Source organism: Odocoileus virginianus, chromosome 26, assembly GCF_023699985.2.
Source record: "Odocoileus virginianus isolate 20LAN1187 ecotype Illinois chromosome 26, Ovbor_1.2, whole genome shotgun sequence".
In the NCBI taxonomy this organism is placed as follows: domain Eukaryota; kingdom Metazoa; phylum Chordata; class Mammalia; order Artiodactyla; family Cervidae; genus Odocoileus; species Odocoileus virginianus.
In genome coordinates this window covers 11,837,088-11,859,195 of record NC_069699.1, presented here as the reverse complement: position 1 = coordinate 11,859,195, position 22,108 = coordinate 11,837,088, and the positions used below count along the sequence as shown (strand labels likewise).

The 22,108-nt window shown below is 42.8% G+C and overlaps 1 protein-coding gene across 5 annotated transcripts in view; it reads right to left on the bottom strand.

The window, feature by feature from the left end:
- Window positions 1-4,771: 4,771 nt before the first annotated feature.
- The window catches only part of CTNNB1 (catenin beta 1), a 46,578-nt gene continuing 29,241 nt past the window's right edge, over window positions 4,772-22,108 (bottom strand). The window contains exons 2-16 of one of the 5 annotated variants that reach the window (XM_070455490.1): window positions 19,171-19,231; window positions 18,506-18,733; window positions 18,059-18,312; window positions 17,690-17,928; window positions 17,400-17,601; window positions 16,122-16,266; window positions 13,050-13,153; window positions 12,634-12,972; window positions 12,220-12,378; window positions 9,942-10,061; window positions 9,177-9,327; window positions 8,971-9,092; window positions 7,939-7,999; window positions 6,768-6,988; window positions 4,772-5,167 (exon numbers count right to left, since the gene is read on the bottom strand). In XM_070455490.1, coding sequence (XP_070311591.1) covers window positions 6,780-6,988; window positions 7,939-7,999; window positions 8,971-9,092; window positions 9,177-9,327; window positions 9,942-10,061; window positions 12,220-12,378; window positions 12,634-12,972; window positions 13,050-13,153; window positions 16,122-16,266; window positions 17,400-17,601; window positions 17,690-17,928; window positions 18,059-18,312; window positions 18,506-18,733; window positions 19,171-19,183 — 2,346 coding nt within the window. In that variant the 5' untranslated portion in view covers window positions 19,184-19,231 and the 3' untranslated portion in view covers window positions 4,772-5,167; window positions 6,768-6,779. Of the gene's footprint in view, window positions 5,168-5,698; window positions 6,989-7,938; window positions 8,000-8,970; window positions 9,093-9,176; window positions 9,328-9,941; window positions 10,062-12,219; window positions 12,379-12,633; window positions 12,973-13,049; window positions 13,154-16,121; window positions 16,267-17,399; window positions 17,602-17,689; window positions 17,929-18,058; window positions 18,313-18,505; window positions 18,734-18,934; window positions 19,066-19,170; window positions 19,232-22,108 lie in introns of those variants that run through there. The other 4 variants (XM_070455488.1, XM_070455489.1, XM_070455491.1 and 1 more) reach the window with 4 other exon arrangements.

Genomic DNA, 22,108 nt, shown 5'->3' with positions numbered 1-22,108 from the left:
CCTCTGGCTGAGATGCTCTGACTCCAGCCCTAGAAAACCCACTCAGAACAAGCCTTCTCGGTGCCTGTTGGATGCATCTGGGAACCCCAGGTTTGTTCTCAGAATGCTTTCCTGCTGTGTGTGGGCTAGGTAGGCCTCTGCGCATCAAAGTGGAGGGAAGCTGCGGGCATCTCCCAGCCTCGGTCTCCTCCAGAGATTTACCAGGCAGGATGATGCAGGAATGCTCCTCCAGCTACAGAGCTAGGGCAAGCCTTTAGAAGCTTGTTTTATTTTACCTGCCTGACTTTTCATTTCAGGAATGAACTGATTCTAAGAATCCTGGGGAGAAATGGGCAAAACTCCACTCATAGGAGCAGGTAGTTAAAGCTCTGCCTAAAGGAATGCAGACTGCTCAAGGAATGCTGGCTTCCTTGCAGGTCTGCTCACCTAGGTGGGATGAAGGCATCGAGGTAGACTCCTTCCCCCGCCTTCTACCAGTGACCACCACCTCTCAGCCTCAAAACCTTCCCAGCTTCTACCTCACACATACACCCTTAACGCCCCCAACACTGCGGAAGGGTGCTAGGACTGCAGCCCTCGGGGGTGGGGTTGGGGGGGGGAAGATCCAGGGCGGCTGGAGCCAGGTGAGCAAGTTGAGAATGTTCCCTGGCCTCCTTTCTGGGGCTGGTTTCCTCACGCTGCAGAATGAAAGGGCTAGACTAGATCAGCAGCGGCAGTGCCCCAGACTTCTCAGACAGAGGAGCCCCGTCCCCTGACGGGCTTCTGTCCCCGGTCACAGCCCCTGTGCAGGCAGGATGGGCAGGGCAGGCAGGAGCTACACAGGCATGAATACTGGAGCGGGTAGCCACTCCAGTGGGATCTTTGCGACCTACGGATCAAACCCAGGTCTCCTGCATTGCAGGATTCTTTACCATCAGAGCCCCCAGGGAAGCCCCCGTGGGCACAGAGGCAGCTCCATCTACTGTGTCACGGGAAGCTGGTCACACTGTCACCAACAGCCTCATCGGCTGCTGTGATCTGGGTAGTGTGCCAGCTTCCATGTGGCTTTGCAGTGAACAGCCGCCCTGTGCCCTCCTCCACAAAGGCATGGATGTAACTTACCTTATATTTAAACCCCACCACCTGCCAAGCACACCTTCTTATCTCCAGCTCATAGCAGAGGAAATCAAAGCTCAGAGCCAGCCCACTTGCCCAAGGCCCTGCTGTCAGGTCAAACTTAGGACTTGGACTCCAGAGCCTGTTTGTCCAGCAGTGGGATGTCGAGCTGTGAGTAGCTTGGGTGTAAGGGGGACCTGCACCCCGAAGCAGGCCATTTCTTTTGCTCCAAACTCCCTACTGCCCCCATGAGGAGGCCCCACAGAAAGTCCTGCTGGGCAGCATGCCCATCACCCAGCTGTGCTCCCTGGCCTGCCTGGATGTGCCTGTGCTCCAAGGGTGAGGGAGTCGGTGGAGGCCTGGTCTTCAGCTACTGTTGCTTTGGCCCCCTGGTGCAGGCAACAGGCACAGTTCTGTTTGCTCAGGCAATCCGTTCTCTCCTTTCACTCAGATCTTGAGGAAACCACCCTGGAGTTCTGGGCCAAGTCCTCCCAGAAGATATTTCAGAGCAATGGAATCTTCTTTACGCTTCTGTGTTGAGGAGGGAGGAGTCTTTGCTACTTACAGTGAAACAGGAAAGCTTTAACATTCCAAAGCCATGCTAAGTGGAGAGTCCGCAGCCTTGCTGCTTTGAGGAACAGGCAGGGGTGAGGGGAAGACAGGCCCTCGCAGGGTTTCCGTCCACCAGGGGAGCTCAACCCAGGGTGTCAGGCACTGATGCTAGCCCATGCCACATTTTGCACCCTGGTGTGAGGCTCTTCTGACCTCCTGGAGTTGGGGGATCCTTTATGTCCTTCTCACAAAGGCACCTTATGGAAAGCAAGAGCCCCAATCCTACGGAGCTGAGGTAGGGGATGTGAACTGTCTGGATGGAGGATGTGAAGAGGGTGTTGAGGGCGGTCACCCCTCCTGCCCCGCGTGGGAAGCCCGCACCCCTTTGTGGCCTCCCAGGCTCTGAGGAGAGCTGGCTGCCGGCCGCCCGTCAGCGCCCTTAGGGTTCTGGTGGCGTCCCAGGTGCCTGCTGGTCCTGCCCTTCCTGAAACCTCCGAGCGTCAGCTGACTGACTGCAGTCTACTGGCCGGGCCGCCCAGGGAGGAAGGCCTCACAGAGGTGAGGGCAAAGGCAGCAGAAGCATGCTGTGCGTGGAGAGGACTCGCGAGGCCACAGCAGGCTGCCTTATCTCCACTCACGGCAGGCCCGAGCTTTGAGAACTTGCCTCGACTTCCAGCCTGAATCCACGCCCAGTGAGCTGGCCCTCTAGGAACGTCTGTCTGGGGTGACTGGCCTGGGAGGCCTCCTGGGCAGAATCTGGCAGCTAAGCAGCAGCAGTGGAATTTCCTTCAATTATGGTTCTTGGTACTTGTCTAGCTGTTCGTGTCTCCCGTGTTACTGTGAGGTCACCGTGTCACCTCATGAGGTTCTCGAGTCAGTTCTGGGACTGCAGGGCAAGTCTCAGCCCTGTGGCACAGGTCAGAAAGTGGGGGCTCTGGTGGCCAAGGCTCTTGTCAAAGGTCTGGGTCTCTCCTGCCCCCACTTGAAGCAAAATGCCGTTTTTTCCTTACTCAAACCACAGCAAACTATGTAGAAGTCAGTCTCTCCGACACAGGGACTTAGAGGAACTGGAGGGAGGGGGAGGCTCAGTCCCTGGGGAGAGCTCTGGAGCAGGGGGACAAGACTAACCAACCTGAGGCGGCTTTGGCCCCAACAGCCTCAAGCCTGGATGAGCGGAGGGAGGGAAGTGGCAACCGGCAGCAGCCTCGGCCCAGAATCAGGACCTGGGCAGAGTGGGGGTCTTGACGTGGCCTGGAAGAAGGCTGGCCTTTTACACCTGCCCTCCACCTCTCAGCGGCGTGATGATGAGGTGGCAGAGACCTGTCACCCCGTCCTCTAGCCTCCTCACCAGATGGGGAGGCAGCATGGACACCACACACGACGCTGATGCTGAGAAAAAGCAAACACCACCTTTTCAGGGCCCCACACCCCTGCCGCCATTATTTTCTAATCTCATTTGCCACGTGTTCACTCAAGCAAGACAGTTAGGTTCTCACCTACTAGAACAAAACACGTGCAGTGGAACAACGCAGCTTTCTGTTAGCTTACAAACTATACAGCATGGGGCAGATCTTCTGTTTTTATTACACTGATCAAGACAAAAATGAAAGAGCATATTTACCTCAAGATCCTTCACTATCAAGGATTCAAATAACCAGATCAAAGCATCAGGTCTCAAACACCTCCTCCAACATGGAAAAATTGATTTTTCAGCTCAGTGGTGGTCACTGCAATGGGATCAAATGTCCTACGCACCTCCACCTCCAGGTAATAAATCACTATTCTGATTTTTTTGGTAATTATTTTTTTGCTTTTTCATTTTACCACCTGTGCATGGTTTGCTTAAGATAGTCTGCCCCGTTTTTGCACCTGTATAGTCCTACAGCATGCCTTGGTGACTTGTTCTTTGCTCATATCAATGTGAGACATACCCATACTGTTGTGTTAAAATTGTATTTTACTGCACTGTCGCTGTTCTCTTGCAGTTACTGGACACATGGGCGTCTGTGTGGGCTTTTATACTTTGTTCATCATGGATTTTTTCCCCTGCATTAACTTCAGTTTTATCCAAATGGCTGCCCACCTGTTCCACACGTTACTGAAAAGTCCCTCTTTTTCACACTGACCTCCAGTGCTACCTTCCAAGTGTCTGTTGTCATCTCATTCTGTTCCCTTAGTGTACACTTCTATTCATGTGCCAATAACAGTGTTAACTCACTACTGACCGCGTGAATTTTTTTCAGAAACTAACACCCATGACTGGCAATTTTTCTTTTGACTGGCTAAAAATTCTGTTGTTTCACTAACATTTTGTAGATTACCTGACACATCTTTAGTCTTCTGATTTTTGTGAAATGTCTTCAAACCAGTTTTCTGCAGAAGCAAAGAAGCATTCTCCAGAATTGTGAGTTTTCTTTTTCTTTCTGTATCAGAATCAATCACTAAGGTTTTTTGTTGGTATAATATTCATTGTCTGAATCAGAACTATATTCTAAAGAACTATCATCTTCTGGGACACTAGTATATATGTTGCTCTAAATTTTGAAAATTTTACATTTACACACAAAGTTGGAACAAAAAGCTAACAGAACAAAACGTGAATGACAATCTTAAGTTGTATGCGCTAACAGTTTCTCACAGTGATGTTAATTCTCTCCCGCTCTAAAAATGTGTTGATACATCTCCAGTCAATAATGTGTTAACTACCTCTAGCTTTACCTCCGGTTTTACAGTCAGGCCTTCACAGCTCAGAGAACAGCAAGTCCTCTTATCTGATTTTTCACAAGTGTCCTGGCCGTTCCTGTCACTTTTTCCTTTTCAGTACACTGCAGAGCTACTTTGCTGCATCAGATTAACCTTCATATTAAGTTTTTACATGGAACTTCAAAATTACAATGATTTTAGGCCAAGCTCTGAAGTATTTTCTGGTTTTAAAAACCAGACAATGAAACACCCTGCTGTGGTTCTTTATGTTAAAAGTTGAACTCACTATAAAGATCTTCACTCTAACCTACTAACAGTTCTTACAGTGCTACCTTCGTTCTGTCATTGCACTGGAAGCAGAACTGCCCCTTCACCAAATACACAAATGTTTTCCCTCTCAGCCCAATTAGACCACAGGGAAGAATTTATAAAGCTTTTATACAGGGTCCTCATCCAACAAGGAACTGAGTAATGTTTAAATACACAGTCAATCAGAAACAGCTCTCTCTCAGTACAAACACTTTCACTCTTTTTAAAGCCCCAAAACACAAGTTCTAACAGGTATACTGACTCTGCCCTCAGGGATGAACTAAAAACTTGTCAGACCTACCACCAGGATGACAGGCTCACCTGGCAGAGAGCAATGGAAGAAGGCCCATTCTAGTTCGCTCTGATTATGTTCAGATAAACATCGACAGGTAAACCATCTTAATTATCAGTTCAAAGTGGAGTTGAAGGAATTCCCCGCTCCAAATGAGTCACACTTCTGTGAAGGTGCTTGAAGTCCAAATCCAGGTGGGTAATTCTTCATTATTACCTTAAAGGAATGAGACCATGTGATGGAGTTTGGGGTTGGGAGTGGGGTGCTTATTTGGAGTTCAGAACCCCATGGACAGAGGAGCCTGGTGGGCTACAGTCCACAGGGTTACAAAGAGTCAGACACAACAACTGACAAACTAACCCAGTTTGTTCTATGTCACCAAACTACTAGATGCCTTTGAACCAGGAGAGGCCTCTGGTCACTTGGACAGAATTATATACATACCTGCAGTCAGGCTGAAGGAGTCTTGGCCATAGGCTGTAAGCCCACAGTCCTTCAGTTAGAGATGGTGGACACTCTCCTCTTACACAGCTGAATGTGCAAAGCTAAAACATTTTGGTGTGATTTAACTCAGGACCAAGTGTAAAGAAACTTGACAAAACAATTCCATCTATTTAGCAGTAAGGTTCTTCCATCATTACAACTTAAATTATTTCACTATCTGTTTACTCAGTTCAATTTCATCCTGAGGAAAACTTATTACCCTCACAGACCACTTAGTGACAAGGAAAAAAAGGTGACACAATCGAATGAATTAAAAGTTTAATTCTGAACCATTTTTATAACCGCATTTTCTCTTGAAGCATTGTATCACAGCAGGTTACAACAACTTTGGGATAAAAGGCAACTGGTAAACTGTCCAAAACAAGGTTCCAAATAACACCTTTTACTGACTTACCTACCCATACATATCCCAAATAAAGTTTTTGATCAAAAACGTGAAATAGATCCACCTGCTTATTTTAAGCATATTAAAAAGGAAACTAATTGGACCATTTCTATTTGTCTATTTTATACAAAAAGGCTACACAATGTTACACTTTATCAGATTACAATTAGAGTGATTATGAATTAGTGTTCTACACCATTACTCGATTCTTAAAAATTAGAAATTGCTGTAGCAGTATTCACTATAACTTAACACTACGAGAGACTTAAAAAACTAACAGTTACTGCAAAAAAAAAAAAAAAAAAGCTACTTCAAAGCAAGCAAAGTCAGTACCATTACAGATATTAAAAAAAAAAAAAAAATTTAACAAGCAAGGCTAGAGTTTGATAAATTCCATCTTGTGATCCATTCTTGTGCATTCTTCACTTCTTGAGTCACTCCCAAAATCCATTTGTATTGTAACTCCTCGACCAAAAAGGACCAGAACAAAAAGTTTACTTCAATTGTTCCCATAGGAAACTCAGCTTGGTTAGTGTGTCAGGCACTTTCTGAGATACCAGCCCACCCCTCGAGCCCTCTCAGCAACTCTACAGGCCAATCACAATGCAAGTTCAGACAATACAGCTGTATAGAGAGAGAAAGGCTGCTATTAATGTTTAAAACAGCAAATGTTACTCATATGAGTATTAAGTTGCAAAAGCTGTGGCAAAAAACATTAAAGTTAATAACTTCCACACATGACCACCTAACAACCAGAAATCTGAGAACATTCAAATGTTCCAAGACATCTTTCAAAGTACGTTATCTTTTTTTGTGGCAGATTTACAAATAGGCCTAAACCACTCCCACCCTACCAACCAAGTCTTTCTGAAGTTCTGTAGGCAGAGTAAAAGTATTTTACCCAAACTGGCTTGTTTAACTTCTTACCTAAAGGATGATTTACAGGTCAGTATCAAACCAGGCCAGCTGATTGCTGTCACCCGGGGGCAGCCCATCCATGAGGTCCTGGGCATGCCCCAGATCTGGCAGCCCGTCAACTGGATAGTCAGCACCAGGGTGGTGGCCGCCCATCTCATGCTCCATCATGGGGTCCATCCCCAAGGCGTCCTGGCCGTACCCACCGGAGTGAAAAGAACGATAGCTGGGATCTGGGAGTTGGGGCAGTGACACAGTGGGTGAGGGGGGAGAGAGAAAGAGAAGACATGACATGAACACGGAGTTAGGGGGAACCCCAGGATAGCGAACGTGTCAGAAAGTATTCCTTCTAACCTCTTCCCCTTCTTGCTTCCTTCAGTTGAGTAATTACCCAGTATCAGGCCACACATGAAGCTACACAGTCTGTTTCCACCAAAGGCAGACTAGCAGGTTCTAGTCCTGGACATCTAGCCTTTCCCTGGGCAGAGACCAGTTGCTGAGTGGTAGTAACAGCATCTGTAGTGTGTGTGAGGTAAGGCAATGTGTAACACGGAGGTTTGGCAACGGCTGTATATTTGTTATAAAGTCTAGGTGATACCCTCAGGAGTACTAAGAAAATGGGCCAGTTTCCTATGAAACCTTTGTATGTTTTTAACCAAAGGCTTAACATTTATATACCTGTCAAGGTAAGAAGCTTATGAGCTTTAAGTGTTTATTAACTAGGAAAAACCAGATAAGATTATACATTTAAGATAAACAGTATATACTCCATGTCCACTACCCAAATTTGAATTTTAAGATTTTCAGAGTTTTCTGAAAAGCTATGTAAATAAACATCCCAGATCAGAGTCTAGAATTGTAGACACAGGTATTATATAAGGGTTCTCTGAACTAAAAACTGAATAGAAAGCCAGGCAACTTGTAACATACTGTACTGCAGAAGTCTGGCAGCAGTGACACATATTTATTGGCATGATCCTAGTGCTTGCTTGGTGTGTGGCTCAGAATTCCCTGTGCACCAATAAAGATATTACTGCTGACTCTAGAGTTTAAGAACTGCCTTTAATTGCTACCACTACTTTCCTGCCAACAGGTCCTCCCAAGACGAGCAAAACAGCTCTTCTGACAAAGCTCTGGACCTTTAGCTTGATCTGGAGATAATCAAGAAATATGAGACACATACCATCCTGGCGATATCCAAGAGGTTCTCCCTGGGCACCAATATCAAGTCCAAGATCAGCAGTCTAGATGAACAGATACAGGCAAGGAAGCAAAATGGAAATTCTCAACTCAAAGGATACTCTCTGATATTTTGAAAACATACTTATTTTCAGATTACAAAAGGAAGAAAGGACTCAAACATTGCAGAACTACTTACAAAGTGCAGAATTATTTCAAAATACAGATGTACACAATCACAGAAATACTGTGTAATTTATTCTTTCTGCAAATATGTACTACCAAGTATTTACTAGGTGCTAGAAATGTTAACAGGAAACAAAACAGGCAAAGTGTCTACCCCCAATAGGAGTTGCTGACAGGATGTGTTATGAAAAGATCCCTAGAGCCTGCACAGCTAAAAGAACTAAGTTGCCATTAAACTGTGTGGAACAGGTCTGGAGAAAGGGCTGGGTGAGGAGGTTCAGAGCTGAAGTTGGAACGGTTGAGACTGTGTATTAAACATCCAATTAATACATTACTAATTACCTGTTTGGCAGTTTGCTTCTTTTTCCCTAACAATATATAGCCTCTCTCTTTATAACCCACCTTATGATTATGTACAATACACTGTATCAACGTTCAGGGTGGTTCGACTGTTTCAATTTGTCTGTATCAAGGACAAATACTGAACAAATTAATAGAAATTCAAATAGAAAAGTAGGTGAAAAACAGTATTTTTTAAAAGTACTGATAAACTGACCTCCAACTAACAGCGTTTAATTGACTGCCCCTTTCCTAACCTTTTGAAAAGTGTTTTTTAATCTGTTAACTTTTTCATCTATCTCCCTTACAAATTCTAACTTGTTTGTTCCAAACAGGCTGTATAAAGCTGTAGTTTTTCCTTACAGCAGTTGCTAAGATAGTGTAAAGAATGAATATTCAAGCCAAGGACACAGTCAATGCAAATGAATGTGCACTGAGTTGTTTGAGAGGAAACCACAAACTGCCTTGGTGCTCTAGCGAACCATCAAATAAACGTGCTCACACTGCCTACCTCATTCCAAGCCATTGGCTCCGTTCTGAAGAGAGAACTGGTCAGCTCAACCGAAAGCCGTTTCTTATAATCCTGGGGCTTGTCCTCAGACATTCGGAACAAAACAGCAGCTGCATATGTTGCTGGGAGAGGAAGAAAAAAGCTCCTTGAGGAAAAGCTGAGGCTTCACTGTACACAAGCTCACGGCTGACTCCTGTCCTACTCACCCACACCCTCATTCCTAGAATGAAGTAGTTCTGTCAGAGGAGCTGTGGCTCCCTCGGCTTCGATAGCTTCTGCAGCTTCCTTGTCCTGAGCAAGTTCACAGAGGACCCCTGCAGCTACTCTTTGGATATTTTCAATAGGAGAATAAAGCAGCTGAGGAGAAAACACACATGAAACCTCATCAAATCCAAAGTTAAAACATGGCAAGCACCCCGCTGGGGTATAAACAGTCCCAGTTCACAGTGTAAGTGGTATCTGTGCCACTTGTATTAAATAGGAAGCCTGCATTAAATCATACACTCTTTATGTTCTTGAGTGTTTGATGCTTGGCAGCAATGGTTTTCTGGAGCATTTTTAGCTACAAACCTCTTCTTCAGAGTATTATTCAAACTAAGATTTGGAAAACCCAGAGGTGACTAGAGGTTTGTGCTGTGGCAGCCCAGACCAGCTTTCATCCCTTCTAAACCGAGCACACCAGAAAGTAGAATACAAAATTCCTCTTCCTGAGGTTCTAGTCCCAGTGTTTCTCCTTCTATACTGCCCAAGAAAAATGAAGGATATTTTCATAAATGTATTCAACTAAAAGGACATGACACATTTTCTTTTTTTTGCTGTACAACCATGTTATAAGTGGTGATAGCAGATGAAATATTAAATGCTGGTGCCCCTATTTTGGTCTCTAATTTCCTAATACTTTGCTTATCTTTAAAATCCTGAAATTTTACCGACACACAGAATCTAGAATACCTCACTTAAAACTAACATACCTGCACAAACAATGGAATGGTATTTAGTCCTCTGATAACAATTCGGTTGTGAACATCCCGAGCTAGGATGTGAAGGGCTCCAGTACAACCTTCAACTATTTCTTCCATGCGGACTCCCTCCTACCAAAAGAAACATGGTTAATAAATAGGGGATTGTGTTCTCTAAAATCCAAAGTTCCCCAGAATTTGCAAGTAAGTTCAGGAATGAAAATGGATCCACTAATTGAATGTCACTCTGTGAAAGTGGCCTCCTGTCAGCACCAATTCCAAGCGGCACCTCCAAAACTGCACACAGCTTCAATGTACCTGACTCCCAAAGACCACCCTCTTACCAACAAGGCACCCATCACTCTGGGTAAAGGGATATATAAGAAAGGAGACACAAAGATGGGAAAGTAATGTGCAAACACTGTCAGTGTTTTCCTTCAGGTACTCACTCGATCTTTGTACATGTATGTGTATTTGGTGAAAATTTAGCAAAATTTTACCACCTACTGCTAAAAGTCTACTGAGTTGGCACAAGAAAATCCACTCACCTCCTCCAAGGCTATTCAATTGCTAGCCTATATGTGCTAAGGAAGTTAGCTTTTGCAAAACATAACTACAGTCTGCTTTCCCTCTTTCTGAGTTTTAAAAAAGGTTATAATTCTGCTACTGCGAATTTGCAGCTTTTATATCCAACTTAACTTTTATTATGATACAAAAACTCCTTTCTTCTCAGGGAAGAGATTTTAAAAGGTACCCTTTGCATTCTATTAAGCCACCTCATGGAGACCGGCCGATATCCAAAGTACTGAGTGGAGAAAGCCCAAGCGCCCTAAGAGTGCATCCTAATCGCAACTAGCGACATCTCAGGATCTGCTCTGTGAAGCCTTGTTCTCTAAAGTAACCTGATTAAGTAAGAGAGACTCTGAGTCCTAAAAACACGTGCTGGGGAATCATAAGTATCTTTACTTAATAATGAAGCTACTTTTAAGACTGAAAACTTGACATCGAAGTTTCAGACTAAGAATAACTATTAAAAACAAAAATTTCAGGCTAAGATTACAAGATCCCAGAAATACTACCATATATTCTTGTAATTTGTTGATATTCTTGTAAGTCCATGGAAATAGTTTAAACCACTCTTGGAAGAGATAGTAAAAGATGTGTTAAATATTTATAGGTATCTACAAACAATAAATGCTGGAGAGGATGTGGAGAAAAGGGAACATTCCTACACGGTTTGTGGGAATGTAAATTGATACAACCATTGTGGAGAACAGTATGGCGATTCATTTAAAAAATATGAATATTACTACAGTATGTCCCAGCAATCCCTCTACTGGGCATATACCCTGAAAAAACCATAATTCAAAAGGACACCAGTATCCCAATGTTCATACAAGCACTATTTACAACAGCCAGGACATGCAAGCAACCTAGATGTCCATCAACAGATGAATGGATAAAACAGCTGTGGTACACATATACAGTGAAACAGCCTTAAAAAGGAATGAAACTGAATCAGCTGTAGTGAGGTGGATGAACCTAGAGTCTGTCATACAGAGTGAAAAAAGTCAGAAAGAGAAAAACAGCGTATATTAATACCATTTTTCAGGGCAAGAACTGAGGTAGAGAAGAACTGGTGGACATAACAGGGGAAGGAGAAGGTGGGATGAATTGAGAAAATAGCACTGCCATATATACACTATACCACGTGTAAAACAGCTAACTAGTGGGAGGATGCCTCAACACCACAGGGAGCTCAGCCTGAGGGGTGGGGGTGAGGGGGCTCCAGAGGGAGGGGATACATGTATACTCATAGCTGACTCTTGCTGTTGGACAGCAGAAACCACCACAACATTTTACAATTATTCTCCCATTAAAAATAAGTTTTAAAAAATATATGTTTATATAGCTAGAACTGCCGTGGGGGATAAGAGGCTCCAAAATCAGACAGACTTGGATTCAAATTAATCCCTCTGCTACTTTGGACAGAGGTGAACCTTTTGTATGGACAAGATGAGACCCCATAGCAATAAATCACACCCCACACTCCCTCCGTAAGATTGAGAAGGCAGCGATGTGAAGGACATGTCAAGGGAGCTATCACCAGGGTCCACATTACTGCTTACATTCTCCACAGCCACAGAGACATGGTGGTTCTTTAAGCAATAGCAAGCAGCCCTTCAGGCAAGCTGGAGAATGGAGGAAGCCAATGACCGAAGTAGTTCGGAGCCTATGGATTGATGCATTCCTTTTAAAAGGCCAGGGGTCACTACTAAGATTTACCTACCACAAACTGCTGCTGTGTTCCACCCATAGATGTACGGCGCTGGGTATCCTGATGTGCACGAACCAGCAACTGAACTAGTCGTGGAATGGCACCCTGCTCACGCAAAGGTGCATGATTTGCTGGACAAAGGGCGAGATTTCGAATCAATCCGACAGTAGCCTGCAGATGAAAAGAAAGAGTAAAGAACTGGCATACAACAAAATCATGTTCTTAGTCTAAAATGCCTACCACACTAAATCTATCACTATCAGCTGGAAGTAAAACTGACTACACAAACACTTCAAACCCCTACCCTCATCTCAGCCATATTTCCTATTTACGATTCCTTATCAGTCAGTCCCCAGTGCCGAGACAGTCTACTAGCAATAGAATAGTCTGTTTTCAACTCTGCAACCTTCAACTTTGACAATTTACCTTGATCAGAGGCCAGTGGGATGGTGGATGTAGGAGTTTAACCACCACAGGTAGTCCGTAGTGAAGGCGAACAGCGTTCTGGGCCATCTCAGCTTCCTGGTGTCGGCTGGTCAGATGACGAAGAGCACAGATGGCAGGCTCAGTGATGTCTTCCCTGTCACCAGCACGAAGGACTGTGCGCACAAGAGCCTCTATGCCACCCACTTGGCACACCATCATCTTGTTCTTATAATTATTGCAAGTGAGATTAGAAAGAATTCCAGCTGCACAGGTGACCACATTAATATCATCTGAGCCCAGAAGCTGAACAAGAGTCCCAAGAAGACCTTCCATCCCTTCCTGTGGAGATGAAAATGGACACTCAGTACATATTCAGCTTGACACTTAACAGTAAGGCACCAATTTACTGAGTGTACCTGTTTAGTTGCAGCATCTGAAAGATTCCGTAGAGTCCAAAGGCAGTTCTGAACAAGGCGCTGACTTGGATCTGTCAGGTGAAGTCCTAAAGCTTGCATTCCACCTAAAAAGATTAAAAACCATCTAAGGCGATGGCTGTTAGCTCACAATTCCTGTCAGTACTATGTGTCTTCTTTAGTCTCAGAGGGTATCCTTCTCTGTTGCCAAAGCTTATCCCCTCCATCTAAGTCCTTTATTTTCTTTCATTTTCTAGAATGCTGCTCAGTTTCCCTTTCTTTTCTAGTTCATCTCAGCTAGTGACAACTTGTGTTATGTATCTACTGTTTCTTCCCTGTGTGGAAAAGCCTTCATTATCTCCACAGTCTCCCTGTAGTTAACTCTCCTATTACTTATTTCCTTTCATCCAGTCATTCCAAGAATATTTAATACCAGGCCCTGTTTTGCACTGGAGCTATGTCAGTGAGGAAGAGTCTAAAAGTCATACCTAAAAAAAAATAAATAAATAAAAGTCATACCTTCATAGAGCTTGTGGTCTAGTTGGAAGCACAAAATAAACAAATACACTATTAGCTGAAACTGCCTGTCAGACAGTGTTAAGTGTACACACAACAAACAAAGGAGGGGGCTACAGTTTAAAGAAGGATAACTAGGATACCTGACTGTGAAGATGCCATCCGAGCAAAACCCTGAAGAAGCTGTATAAACTCACAGGGTAGAAATACCATCTACAAAGGCAGCACCAGAATGCTTACTCTCTGGGACTGTATTAAAGGCACTGACGGCAAAAGATGCTCTTCAAAGATTCACAACCTCCTGTTGTTTAGGACCCTAATGAAGGATGTTTACACTGCAGAGGAGTCTAAAATGGAAGCTCAATTCCCCACACACTGGCTAGCTTAACTTCACCATCTTTCCCACTGAAATCACTTCTAAATGCAGTGGGATACACTTTCCCTTGTCTCCTTGTTTTATCTTTTCAGATCTTATTTCCTCAGTTAGGTTAGGTTGGCCATGCAGTGCTACGCATGCTAAGTCGCTTCAGTTGTATCCGACTCTTTGCAACCCTATGAACTAATGCCCACCAGGCTCCTCTGTCCATGGAATTCCCCAGGCAAGGATACTGGAGTAGGCTGCCAATTCCTTCTTCAGGGGATCTTCCCCACTCGGGAATCGAACCTGCGTCTCTTATGTCTCCTGCACTAGGCAGGTTCTTTACCCAAATGCAGTGGGATGTGGTTTCCCTTGTCTCCTTGTCTATCTTTTCAGGTCTGTTTTATTTCCTCAAGTAGATTGGGTCAGCTGGCTGTAATTCTCACGCACCTTGTACTTCTCCTTCACAGCATTTTTCACAGCTATAATGGAGCCCACCACTCAGACCAGACCCTCCCTATCTGGTTCCTTCCTCATAGTAGCTCCCAGCTGTTAACAGAGTGCACAAGGCTGACGCTCAGTAGTTTCAAAATGACTTGGGTTCCCGTCTCCCTTCTCTCCCTCTATTCCAACCATCAACTCTAACAGAGTGGATCTTAATTCCAGATGCCTCTCAGAACAGCCTGCAGAGACTTAAACACACACACATTCTGACTGAGCATGCCCAGGGTGAAGATGGCTTTGAGGCACCCCCATGTCTTCCCTGCAGCCCTTACCCGCATCCACTAAGAAGGGACTCCCTAATCTCTATCCCAGCCCAGTCTTCCCTTGCATTCCAGGAGCAAACATTTCCAGCTACCTATTGACCTTTTAGTCACATCACAGATATATCAACTCCTTAAATAACATTCATCCTTTGCTACATATTTTTAACATCAAATGATTTCATTCCTAAAAGCCTATAACACATCCCAGCAGCCTGGTCTGCTTGCCTTTGGTCAAACTGTCACATGATGCTAATATTAATATTCCAAACACCTCACTGTGATGCTGTAGCCAACAATAGCTTCTCATTATAAGATAAAGAATGAATTCTTTAGCATAACCTTCAGGAACCCTTTAGGATTTGGACTTCATCTCAAATTGACCTAAGCATTCAACACCTATGTTTCCAAAGCTGCAATAAAGCATGAATAAACATCATCCAGGGACCTAGAAAGTCCAGCACAACACAGGCCTGCCTGGCTCTAGCCCATCACCCTCATCCTGAGCTATTCATCCATTAGGTTCTAGTTACAGACTTCCTCTTCAGCACCTGGAATGCAACAATTTCTTTCCTACCTTTAGGACCATCTGGATTGCACTTAATCCTTACTTCTCATATAGATGAAGCCTTCTCATTCTGTGATTTCATTTAACATCCCCCTCTCAGAGAAGGACATTCCCGCCCTGTTAACTCTGTATCACTATTTGCTGTTCATTTCTCTCGTAACACTCATTCCAATTTGTAATCACCCCATCTTTTTGCATATTTGTCTCCTTCACCAGCCTGTAAGAGTAAGGACGGGGACCATACCTATTTTGCTGCCCCCTGTATACCAGCTTGAAACACAGGGGCTGAATATTTTCAGAATAAACAAATGAGCATCAGAATAACCTGGGAAATTTTAATTAATTGGAGGCTAATTAACTTTACAATATTGTAGTGGTTTTTGCCATACATTGACATAAATCAGCCATGGGTGTACATGTCTTCCCCATCCTAAACCCCCCTCCTACCTCCCTCCCCAATGGGAAACTTCTTATATCGAGATTCCTAGGCCTCTAGTCCCATGCATTTCCAGCTATTACTGACTCTCTTGTCACCAATACTCCAGGGATTCTGATTACATCTAAAAATCTGTTGTTTTTTTTAAAAAACAAACATTTCAGGTATTTCTGGAATAGCTGTTGTCAAGCCTATTAACAGCCATCATTTTTGGTAATATGATCTCTGCCTGAACTAGGCTTGAACAGCACCAAAGAAGGTGTCAAGCAGAACACGTCCTTCGTCTGAACGCAACTTTGGCTTCAAACTGAATATGACCATCCACTTGCAGCCTGTGAAGGTCAGTTTGATCACCCTTTTCCTAAGAAAGGCGATCTGATGAGAACTACATGTGCTGCACACATGAGAACGCAGAGCGGCCAAGCACACTTACCAGCTTCTACAATAGCTGGCTTGTTACTGGAGCAGACAGACAGCACCTTCAGCACTCTGCTTGTGGTCCACAGGAGCTTCTCATAAGTGTAGGTCCTCATTATATTCACTAGCGCTTGAGGTCCACCACTGGCCAGAATGATCAGCTAGAAAGATGTGTATATATTATTAATCAGGGAATCTTGATCAAATGCTTGAGAAAAGCCTTTATTACCAACTGATTTTATTATACAAGAATTTCAGCAGCTTAGTGACTTAATGTATTCTTAGTCATCATTAACTAGACCCCCAGACTGAGGTCATATTTAACCCTTGCTTCTACAAAATTTCACTCACATTCATGTACCTCAATCCTCCCAAAAATATATAAACTCTGGCCCAGTATTATTCTTCCCACACTGATCATAGTAAAAGGAAAAAAAAAAACAAAATCCATGTTGTTGTGAATAGTAATGCCCAGATATGAAAGTTATGTCATGGCTGATTTGTTGCATGGAAATCTGAACCAGAATGGGCACTTATTAATAAAAACTCCTAATATATGCTTTGGTTCTTTGCCTTTCCTCATCATATCCATCTCAGAAAGAGACAGCATAAAATATTTATCCCCACCTTTCCTTCCCTGCATACCCCACCTCCTGACTTTACCCCGACTTCCAATGACAAATCTTTTCACTGCATGCTTCTGCTAAGAACAGTTTCCCATTGTTCTTTTAACATGTTCCACTAAGCGCTGCAGGATCTGCCCTATCTCAAGTCTTATCTCACACCCTTTCTCTTCCTTACTCTCTGTATTTCTTGAAATTTCCAAGCCTCACCTGCTCCTCCCTCCCTCAGGAGAACTGTCACAGATGCCATTTCCTCTCCCTAACCTTCATTCACCTTAGTCAATCCCTTCTCATCCATAAGAGCTGAACCCAACTATCACTTTCTCCAAGAAATCTGCATAAACTCTCAAAAGAGGGTCTGGTTCATTTACATGCTCTCATATAGCCCTCCTACTTCCTCCTAAAACTTGAACTAAATAAATTAGGTTATTATTTCAGTGTCTCTCTTCTACCTGACAGTGAAAACTTTAAGAGCAGCTTGCATGCTATGTCCCTATCCCCTAGTACAGTGCATTACACACCAACTCAAACAGTTAAGTAGAGATGTCCAACTTCTCTGAGATACATACAGAGTGTAAGGCATACAATGAATTTGCAAAAGTCTATAGAAGGACATGACACTGGGGGTCTCCAAGGCTCCATGACAACCACATTCAGAATAATTCTTTTACCTTGCTTTCTTGATTGCCGTAAGCTAAAATCTGAAGACAATCTGTTGTAATAGCCAAGAATTTAACATTTGTTTTGTTGAGCAAGGCAACCATTTTCTGCAGCCCGCCAGCTAAACGCACTGCCATTTTAGCTCCTTCCTGATGCAATAAAAGGTTGTGGAGAGTTGTAATGGCATAAAACAATACAGAATCCACTGGTGAACTGGGAAGAAGAAAAAAGTCTCATCAGAAATGGTGTGATTGCACTCTTCTCCTCCTGAGCTTGGAGCATTCTGACCATGTTTTCTTACCCAAGCATCTTCACCAGGGCAGGAATGCCCCCAGATTTAAAGATGGCCAGCAAGCCCTCACGGTGGTGGGAAAGATTGTGCAAGGTCCCAGCAGTACAGCGAGCTGTCTCCACGTCATTCGTGTTCTGCATGGTACGTACAATAGCAGACACCATCTGAGGAGAACGCATGATGGCATGTCTGGAAGCTTCCTTTTTAGAAAGCTGATGGACCATAACTGCAGCCTTATTAACCACCACCTATAATATACAGGAATTAAGAAACATTAGTTTTCAGTTTTCAAATACTGATGTAGGGTAGACATTTTAAGACTACTTCCTTGGGAGTTTCCTTCAAAGCAGATTAAAAAGCTGGCCATGTCTCTATTACCTGGTCTTCATCATTCAGCAGTTTTGTCAATTCAGGGATTGCACGTGTGGCAAGTTCTGCATCATCTTGATAGTTAATTAAGTTTACAACTGCATGTTTCAGCATCTGTGATGGTTCAGCCAGACGCTGGACATTAGTGGGATGAGCGGCATCAAACTGTGTAGATGGGATCTGCATGCCCTCATCTAGCGTCTCAGGGAACATAGCAGCTCTCACCCTCTGAGCTCGAGTCATCGCATACTGTCCATCGATATCTGGAAAAGGTGAATTCAACAGTCAAATCTCCATAGCTCAGCATTAGCCCCAACAGCCAAGCTGATGCTGCAATCACTCCCTTTTCTTTACCATGCTGTTTTATTTAAGCTACCGTATGCTAACTTTTCTAAGAGTAACTATGCAATTCTCAAAACTGCACTCTAACTTTGAGTAAGGTGATAATATTCTTACCAGCTACTTGTTCTTGAGTGAAGGACTGAGAAAATCCCTGTTCCCACTCATACAGGACTTGGGTGGTATCCACATCCTCTTCCTCAGGATTGCCTTTACCGCTCAGAGAAGGCGCCGTGGTGGTGGCGCCAGAATGGATTCCAGAGTCCAGGTAAGACTGCTGCTGCCAGTGACTAACAGCTGCTTTTCTGTCTGGCTCCATGGCCATGTCCAGCTCCATCAAATCAGCTATTAAAAAAATCAAACAGCATCAGTGTTACTACCAGGAAAATGTCACCTTAATTTGAAAATAAAAACCTGTGATATGACCCACTGAAATCTTTTCAGAAATAAAGTCTGAAAGACAGCAAAGGGTAACAGAATGATAGCCAGGATCAGCTCAGGGATGAAAAATCTATCCTCTTAGGAGACCACCTAACAGTTACTCACTGAGTCAGTGAAGAATGGTACTGTATCCAGGCTCCAGAAACAGCCATCCAGACTAGACTCCTGCTGGTGGCTTGTTTGCTATTTCAGCAAGCCATTAGGAGAAGTGGGCAGAAAATGGAGCAAAAGGTAGCCTGACAAGTAAGCAGGGAGAGAGGAAAGCAGGGGAATCTGAGCCAGACTGGGTTAATGGCAACGAAGCAGAGCCCCAAACTCAGTAACGAAAGACCGATACAAACCTTGGGTAGCCATTGTCCACGCAAGATTTTCAAAGTGGTAGTATGGTGTGCTTCAGAGACCCTAAAGAGTTAATCAAAGTCATTAGTATTTAAAATTGTTCGACTTTAATACTTTTAAGTCACTAGGATAGTCTGTCAAACATCACAGGCTACATCCACAGAAAGCCCCAAATCCTCTTTTACCATGTGATATAATGAAACACAGACCTCATGATCTCCTCTAAATAGTTCAACCACAGCTCTATCACTGCCACACTTTTAAGTTTTCACTTAAACTCTAACAAGCACCTCTTTTTCAGTAAAAATACAAAGAAAGTATAAGCACTCTAGTAATGAAAGCCAGGGGGGAAAGGCTATTCAAAATCAACCCTTCCTTAGGTTTCAAAAGTCCTCTCCTCTCCCTTTTTAACTTCACTAAAAAAATCGTAGGTCTTCTTTGGACAACAGACGTCCAAAGGGATTTTTAAAACACCAAATTTCACTGAACAAGTCAACTCTTACTGTCTTCTGATATAATACAATGCCATCTAAAATACCATCATAAAGCAGACTGTGGTGACTGAATCAGAACAGATTTCAGACGGTTTACTAAGAAATAACATTACTTTTCGAATTAGTCTGCAACACAAAATTAGAACTACCATTTTTTAAACTTTTCTAAGTTCAAATTTATAGCAACAATTTATTATAAATACAAGTATTACTGTCTGGAATAATCAATATAAAAATCATTCACATATATATTAAAAATAATCTTAGCATCTAATTATATGTCTGCATTTTGGCTTTTTTGTGTAATATTCAGGAAAATGCTGAATTACACAGCTATTTGCAAATGAGACCAGTTTAAGAGCTCATGGTCAAAAAAAAAAAAAAAAAAGAGCTCATGGTCTCCAGATATTCCTAACAAAATTTCCTTCGTTACCAAGTCTGTCCCTTAACAAGTTCACTTTGTACTACAATATTAGATGTAAATTACCAATGTGGACTAGATATTTAAATGTGAACTGTGTTTTTTACCAATGTACAAAAAAGTTTAAATGTGTTTAACGCAGTTGGAAACTGTACTTTAAAGTCCTATTTTCTGTCTTGTGTAAAGAAGTATGTGTTGATTATCCTGGAATTCCTCTTCCAAAACTGGATTTTTATAACCACAAAGATCACTCGACACCTAAAGGTGACAAGAGTTGTGAATACAATTGTTTTTATCATCCACAGTAGAAACAATTGACAGTTTACTTAGAAGGCAAAATGAAAGACAGAAAGTAACAAAGTTATTTCTGTCAATAAGAAACCTACATTTTACAATCAAGTACTAAGTAGTAGGATGAGTTCCATGTTTCCATTCAATAGGATGGGACTGGAGTGTAGAAACTTGCATTTTTAATAAATATTCTAGTATGCAGAAAGCAATCTGTAAACCACACGGTAGGAAATACAATGATGGAAGAAACCTAGGTTCTTTGTCCACTTATGGCTGTATTTTAGTTCCTTATCTTTTGCCTATCTTTGAGACTGGTTATTTAACCATTTCTTTCCCACCCCTTGGAAAAAATGGGTTCCCCATTCCAGCTCCCAATATATTACTAGGGAAGGGGACTTACATGTTCCACACTGAGCTCCTCCTCTGGCCAACGCCACAGGGCTCAGAAACCAACTACTCAAATCTATAGTTGCCACAGTTTAAGAAGTGCTTTGATATATCTGACATCAAGAAAAAAACATTTATAGTGTTTTTTCCTTGATACAAAAGCAAAACATATTAGCTGTGTTACTGGGTAAAATGTATGTGGGCTGACCTAGTAACCTGACCATGATTTACAATGTCTTTATGGAAAAAAGTAGTTTCATGTTCCAAACTTACAATATGTAAGTTTGTGTGTTGGGGACTTCTTAGAACAATTTTTTTCTAGCACTTTCAAACTTACACATTATGCAACACATATAAAAATTATTTTTACTCTTTATGGCAACCCTCTGAAGTGTGGGAGGCCAAGTGTCAATAAAAAAGTAGAGAAGTAAAAAGTAGGAATGAAAATGAGTATATACATAAGCTGCAGTATATACTAACTCACCCTCACACTGCTCTTCAGACAAATCTAGATTTACCTAAAATTTGAGAATCATTTACTAAACAACTGAATATACTGTCCAGAAAACTAGGGCAGAATCTTGCCTCAACAAAAAGCTCTCCTTATTCTTTCTCTAGGCAGAGCTTTTAGCCAAGGGTTGGCTTGCCTCCACTACACTCTGCCAATCATTAAGGGCCTAGAGTGCCTAATCAACTAAGGCTTACCAAAGACTTCAGGCGAAAAGACTCCAGAGAAACAGAATTTTAAAGTTGGGAGTAAAGTGAGGAGGGAAACACTGTTTCATTTTACTACCCTCATAAAGATCCGAGAGAATAAATAAGAATGAAAAGTTCAGGGAGCACGGATACATGTACACGGTATGGCTGAGTCCCTTTGCTGTCCACAGGAAACTATCACGACGTCATTAACTGGCTATATTCAAATACAAAATTTAAAAAAATTTTAAGTTCAGTAAAAAACTGAAATTGTGAAAAACTCCTAGAGCATAAAGGAAAAACACACAGAATATAAGCAAAGAAGCAAGAGAATCAACTCGGGATCAAGGCTTCAACTGACATGCACTTCAAAAAGAAATATGAGAAAGAAAAATGGGGAAAAGCCACACTGCGTACCGATCAAGATAAAGGGAGTATGATGCTTTTCCAAAAAAAAAAAAAAAAAATGAAGTACTAAATGTTCCTAGATGCAAGTGACCTCTACTATAGACTACATTTAGAATGCTTCATTTCCTGCCAGCTTTATCACCAAGAATGCTCTGACAAAGAAAGAGGGTGCCAGGGGTCACCAACTTACCCAGTCTAACGGCACAGTGGACACATGCACCCTTTATTTTTCTCTTTTTGCTC